Source organism: Haliaeetus leucocephalus, unplaced genomic scaffold, assembly GCF_000737465.1.
Source record: "Haliaeetus leucocephalus isolate CR32 unplaced genomic scaffold, Haliaeetus_leucocephalus-4.0 Scaffold763, whole genome shotgun sequence".
NCBI lineage: Eukaryota > Metazoa > Chordata > Aves > Accipitriformes > Accipitridae > Haliaeetus > Haliaeetus leucocephalus.
The window spans coordinates 1,448,950-1,455,876 of NW_010973199.1; the positions used below are offsets into that span (position 1 = coordinate 1,448,950).

Below are 6,927 nucleotides of genomic sequence, written 5' to 3' on the forward strand. Positions count from 1 at the left end.
CCTCTCTCCCCCCCCCCCCCCCCCCCCCCAAGACATTTATACTGACCACCCTGATCAACTTTAACTACTGTCAGCAAATAAATAACAGCTTTGCATTGGTAAGGTGGTTTCTGCCTTTCCCTTCTCAGCTGCCTCTTTTTCCAAATGTTATTCCAGCAGTTGAACACAACAGCAAAGAGCTCCTCATCTCTCTCCTCCCGTGCGCTTTCATGTGTTGGATTACTTTTATTCAAGGACCGTTCCACTGCATTTCTGTAAAGGAAAGTTTCTGATGTAAGAAGCAGCAGCACATCAATGAAAGACTCAGATCTTGTATAAATTAATAAGTAACATAGGTTATGTCTCTTATACAGTAAGTGCTGCTTTCTTATGCACGTTACGCATGAAAACACAGTGAAGTTGAATGACTTTGGCACTCGAGCTACAAAAGCAAGTACATTTTTTAAGAGAGATCCCTGATGGGGTGCACTGAACTACATATTATGCTGCATTAAATTTTCTGCAGGGTTAGCTTCAACTTCATGTTCCTGTGCAGTTCCACATCACAGAGCACTTGCATCCTTTTACTACAATAAGAAGTCTCAATCTTTTTAAAATTTTAACTATCCACACACAAGCCTTGCACCACAGTCACCTTTCTTCCTTGCCGATTACTGCTACATGACACAAGGGATGCCTGCTGATGGACTGAGAACTCCTTTCCTTTTCTACTGCCAGTCAGCACACCGGCAAGCACAAGACACAACCATGAGCATCACCACACTCTTCTTTCAAGGACCCATATGTAGCACTGGACAGATCCAAATCCTGCAGACAGACACATCTTCATCTCTGGACTGGATGGCAAACCAAAGAGAAGGTTTAAGTTTCAGTGCTGTCTTCCTTATTTTCATTTATCGGACTAAGGTAATCAGTCTGCTTTATTAGTACCCAAGGCTAGGTTGTAAAGAGATGGCTATCAGCTGAAGCCCAGCCTAGGTAAAACACCTATTAGGCAGGCTTGTAAAAATAAGCAGAAGTGACAACCGATACCACCATGTTGATTTATTGGCTTTTGAGTACTAAAATAAGTGACTCTGGTGTCCTGTTAACTCCCTAGCTGTGCTAAGCTTTCAGCCCACAGAAAGGCAGCCAGGAGTGTTTCTCCCCACAACCTTTTGACAGCAATAAACTATCCAGTTATAACTGTATTTTTGCTTTAATAAGGACCCATAAGGAGATTTGCCATCTCCAGACAGGATTCCCGAATTACACTTTACCGTCACTTGTGTACCCAGAGGATGTGAATTTTTAGTTGATGCATTCCTGCAGGACTTGCTGCGGGAAACCTCTTCTAACAGTGAGCATGCTTTCATCTGTAAAGGCATCACTCATCCACAACTCCCTTGTTGGTCTGTTTTTGTACACTGCAGAGGCTGTTGCTCTTCTAGTGCTCACGTCAGGGTGGATGAACTGCAAAAGGTGACAGTTTTAAGATTTTCTCAACCAGGAACACAGACTGCCCCACTATTTTCTCTGGAACAAACTCCTGCCTTGGATGACACTGTGTAGGTGTAAATAAAAAGCCTAACATTTTTTCAAAATAAAGAAGTCAACAGAATTAAATATTAGCCAACCTAAAAGTGAAGGCCTGCATCATCCTCAGAAATATAACTGCAGAGAGACAGACAGTTTGGTGTCTGTTGGATACCTGAGTTCCTTCCAAAAAGGGGGCGGGGGGGAAAGCTACATGGTTCTCATAATGCAAAACACATACTGGTCTTCAGATGTGGGAATACACCAGAGAATAATTTCCACTCAGAGCAATGAGTGAGAGCATAATATAGAGTACCTTTAAACAAATACTGCAGTTGCCTCTTACACACAGGGTTTCCAGGAAGAGAAAACATCTGTGGAATATTACCCAACCCAAGAACCGTTTAACGGGCATTTGTCAAAAATTTTATGCCAGAAACACATTCAGAATCTAACTTGGTAAAATTGCGTCAGAATTCCCATGGGTGCTTATATGTATACATAGGTATACACGTATGTACACATACACATGCATGTACCACACTTTGATAAAATCCGCACTCTGTACTGACACAAGACATCAGCACGAGCCGCTGCTTTTCTCTCCCTCTCTTCAGTGCCATCTCCCCTGCCAGCTATTTTGCACTCCTGCTGGAAACTTTAAAACTTCTGTTAGCAAACTGGGAGGTGAGAAGGGCACCAGGACTGGACCAGTACAAGCCACTGTGCAGTTGTTTCAACAAAAGGTGGGTATCGTGGTATCACTTCCAGTCCAAGTGCATAATAAAATCCAAGTTATTTGCCAAATGAAACTAAAGGTTCTGCACCTCCACTTACTTGTCTGGGTTTAGCTTTGCATACACAGCCGTCTCCATTAAATTCAGAAGAATACATGAATGCAGAGCTACACAAATGTTTGAGAGCCAAAGCCAGGGCCAAAGATAGCATGCTGGCCATATTTTCACTGTTACTGGTTTTAAGTCAGAGCCGTAACAGATAGTTTTAAGGGTCCTCACTTTAACTGAACTTGACAAAAAGCAGCACTACTGAAAAAAAATTTCCTAAAGGTAAACAGCCTGGTCTTCTATACAAGATGCAGCAGATGCCAAAGAAATAATCGAGCTGCTAAGGCTGTAGTGGGATGAATACTTCAAGCTAGCATGAAAAAAAAACCACCAAAACCAAACACAGTGCTCTCTTCATTCTGCTTTAGCTGTTTTTATACCTCATTTTCACACCATTCCCTTTCTTGTGCCAGAATATCTGTTTACGCAGCTACAGAGTGATCCGGCAGCTTATCCCACTGGAAACTAACTTTTCTTTTTGGCAATGTCTGAGGAATTGATCTGGGTTAGACTGCTTCTTAGGCAGTAGAAGTAGTTTATGATGTTTGTGAAACATCCCAGATGCTCTCAGATTAAAAGGCCTACAAAAAAAATAATGGATACCAGTGCCATTAAAGACAGTGATTTATCTCCTAACAGCCAGGTCTTGTCCTCTTCACATACAACCTCTGCCCTGTGGTCCTCAACACCATTTCTCCCCTGGATTTGTTTGCAAAGGGTTGATGAGAAGTCTCACGCTACCAAGTTTGCACAGTTTATATAGAAATATTCCTCACTACATTTAAGTAATGTCCTGCTTGACAGCCATTAGGGAGAACAAAGGTCTAGCATATATAACGAAAGATGGTCGTGCCAGCAACCAGAGTTGCCTCCTCCTGAAAATGTCTAAATAGACAAGCAAACTGACTTGTGAGTTAGCTTCCTTACAAGGTAAAATAAAATTCCAGTAAAATTCAGTAGGATGACTCCTGTATTTGTTTTTACAGGACTCCTGGTCATCCTACAACCCTTCCACAGTAAGGACATGAGCATGTTCCTCAAAGGCTCTATAATGGAGGTCATCCAGGGTATTAAGCAGAAGTTTTCCTCCATTTTCTTCACTGAAGCATGACACACTGATGAATTATATCACTGTGGCACAGGTTTAATGGTATCTCCTGCTACCTTAATGGAGGATCAGAGATGCTATTCTTAACACAATGTGTCAGACCACTACAATTTCTTCCATCATTCTGAATACAGCATAAGGTTAAATAAACTATGATAATGTATTGCTACATGCTTAACACAACACTTCCCCGAAAGCTATGAAGGGCAGAGACGGTCCATCAAGAGGCAATCACGGTGAAACAAACAAAACATCACACTCTTCATGTAATCCAACATGAAGTGCATCAAGATTACAGAAGTAATTTTGAAAGAAAAACAGTTCAGAAGAGCAAATTGAATGCAATTTTAACTATCGAATAAACAGAACCTTGAAATAGTTTATATCCTGAAGTAGGAAAAAAGCAAGATGAAGATTTGTACTGGCCGATTAGTGCAATGTTGCAACAATATCCCAAGTCTAATCCATTGTGGCAATACCATCAGACCAGCTATCACACCCCATGTCCTCTACATACTTAGATTACCAACACCTAAGACAGAGGTAACAGTGGCATCACTATTTTATTGTGGTCTTTGAAACAATGACTTCAGTTTGATTAATTTTTAATAGCAGTTGTACCTAACCAGAAGGATAGATAACTGCTATTTTTAGAAGTATACTATAAATTGTTAGTTAACAGAAAAATCAGGAAAGATACTTCAATCACTGTTCTATTCTATTAATTCCTGCTATAAGGAGATATGCACCCACCTGAGTGGCGCCCATTCAAAACCCCATGGCCAGACCCACAGAAGCCACGATGGTAATGACAGAGAACAGGCAGCTGTCCTGCCACTACTGTATATATCATCAAAGGCGTGCACAGCACACCGGGGGCTGCTGATGGGAACGGGAAAGGACCTTACTGTCTGCCTGTAAATCCATCCTTTGGTGGAAATATGCAAAAAAGAGGCTCTTTGACAGAATGGTGGTGGGTCAAAGCGGGGTGGGGGGGTGTGAAAATCCTGACGAGGAGCGATACTGCCACTCTGGTTTAATTTTGGATGCGTGGAGTGGCTAAAGGAGTCTCCTGAGATCAGCACAGGGACTAGAGATCCTAAAAGGCATTGTTGCTATTCCTAATTCACCATGGGTGAAACAACTGACAGAAGGGTGTGAGGCTGGGATGGCAGATGGAAATTCTCCTGATGGGTTGTACTGCCATGTCAGCCTCATCACGGACGGGTGGAGTAGCCGGCTTCTGCCTCCACGGTGCCTGTGAATCCCTGTAGGATCATTTATTCGGTCTTTGTTCTCTAATCAGTAGATGCCATAATTCATGGTAAAACTCTTCCTCAGTACATAGACCATATTCTTCTCTCAGTGGCCCAAACTGTTTCCTAAGACTGTAAATTATTCCCTTCCTTCATATATACCGATTTGTAACTTTTACAGATTGTGCTGATGTTCCCCAGAGAGCATCTTCTTCTAGACTCTTTAATTATCAAAGGAGTCCATGGAGGGGTTCCAGAGCATTATCCTGAAGGGCATACACCGCATAAAAACCACCAGAAGTGGAAAATGCTACCCAACAGATTATTCTGGGAAATGGAAGAAAAATAATCTCAAAATTCTGGACACAGTTAGGAGCTTGGCAACTGCACGAGCTGCTCTGCTCCCAAATGTTCAGTAAAGAAAGTGCTGAGAGTATGAAAGCCCATGCATGACACAGAAGTTCCCTGCAAACGTTAACTCTTTAACATATATACAGCAGTGGTTATGAAGCAGTTACTTCAAAGGAATCATCAAGTAAAATGGTCAAATGTATTAAAAGATTCAGACCAAAATGTTAACAGGCACACAGGTTCTTAAGCCTACAAAAAGGTCTGTTTTTTTTCTGGACAGTCAGGATATCCCACAGATTATTCTTCAAAATGAACCTAGATATCGTTGGTACTCACAGTGTTAATACTGTAACGTTAAATGGCAATGTCTGGCTATTGTTATTACCAGTTTCTCTCATCCTCGCTTTCGATCTCTTAGCTTTCCTTGAAGGCCATCATGAATGGAGCTATGCTCTAATCTCCTACATTATTAACATTTTAAACCAGATTCTTATGCATAATTTTAACAACTCCCTCCAAACTCTCTCTTTTTTTTTTTTTTTTCCACATGCATTCTTCATGAACAGCATTTAAAGCCCCTACTGTGATCCTCCAAGCCCACCCTGGGAGCCTTCTCACCTGGAATCTGTGCCTGGATTCCACAAAACCTGTTTTCACACAAATGTCTCCTCCTTCATTTTTTTCTTAAACTGTTAAGCACTATTGGGACTAAGTATCTTTATCTCAATGACACTTTCAACACTTCTTTCTATGGCTGTTCTTTTGCATTATGTGGGAATCTGTGCAGAGCTCTGTATCCTGTTCTCTTCTTCCCAGTAAACTGATTTATTTAGTCATTCATTAACTTCTCCTGTTTCACAGTACAAGCCCAAAACTTTCAAATGTTTCAAGAACAAAAAAAAAAAAAAAAAAAAAAAAAGGAAAACCCTACCCCCTCCCCAAAGATATGCATGTGTACTATAGTCATCTTCATGCAACTTCAGAAAAAAAGAGATGCTGGCACCCAAGACCGACAGGCACAGACCCATGCTCTGCACTCTCCTGCACCTCACAGGAACATAGTGATGGAGATTGTAATTTCTGGTCCTTAATCTCTCTCGCTAGCTCTGAGCACAAATTCCACTGTGGTCCTAACGCTCCCCATCCAACCTTTCCTACATGGAAGCGAAGTGGCATTTCCCACAGGACGTTCTAGTTCGTGCGAACTGATGTTTGCAGATAAAGGACAGACAGACAAAAGACAGACACACAGGTCTTGCCCAAAGACTCCCAAATCCCATGCAGCCACACATCTGCCTTGTCCAACTCTGCACAACTTTCTTTCTGGTTTAGGGGTGTGTAAGCTGTGGCCTTCAGGGGGGATATCTGCTAACGACCCGACTCACGTTTTCGTGCTTCATGTGTTTCAGGAGGCGCAGCTCTCGGTAGGCTCGTTTGGCGAAGAGTTCAGACTGAAACGGGCGGTACAATTTCTTAATGGCCACTTTGGTGCCACTTCTTCCATCGATGGCCGAGCTTTACGGGAAAAGGAAGAGTTTGGTGAGCGCGGACTGAGGCGAGACCGCAAACCCTGCCACCCCGCCGGCGCCGGAGAGCGGCCGCGTCCTGCCCTGCGCTGCCCAGCCCTCAACCTGCGGCCAGCCAGGTGCCTGCCTGGCCTCCCTGTGCCAAGGGAGGAGACCACCTCCCAGAGCACTTCGCCTGCAGCCTCCCGCGTCGAGTTTCATCCCTTTAAAGGGCTGCCAGGCCCTGTGATGAAAAGTAGCCAATTTTCGAAAGCTTTAAAGAGGAACATCTGGGAAGGAAGAAAAAAAAAAAAGCAAAAAAGCAAACCAAAAACCAAAAAAAAAAA

At 42.7% G+C, this 6,927-nt stretch overlaps 1 protein-coding gene across 1 annotated transcript in view; it reads right to left on the reverse strand.

The window, feature by feature from the left end:
- MAPK12 (mitogen-activated protein kinase 12) overlaps nucleotides 1-6,927 on the reverse strand; it is a 38,480-nt gene that overhangs the window by 30,758 nt on the left and 795 nt on the right. The window contains exon 2 of the mRNA XM_010581321.1: nucleotides 6,461-6,590. Coding sequence (XP_010579623.1) covers nucleotides 6,461-6,590 — 130 coding nt within the window. The remainder of the gene's footprint in view (nucleotides 1-6,460; nucleotides 6,591-6,927) is intronic.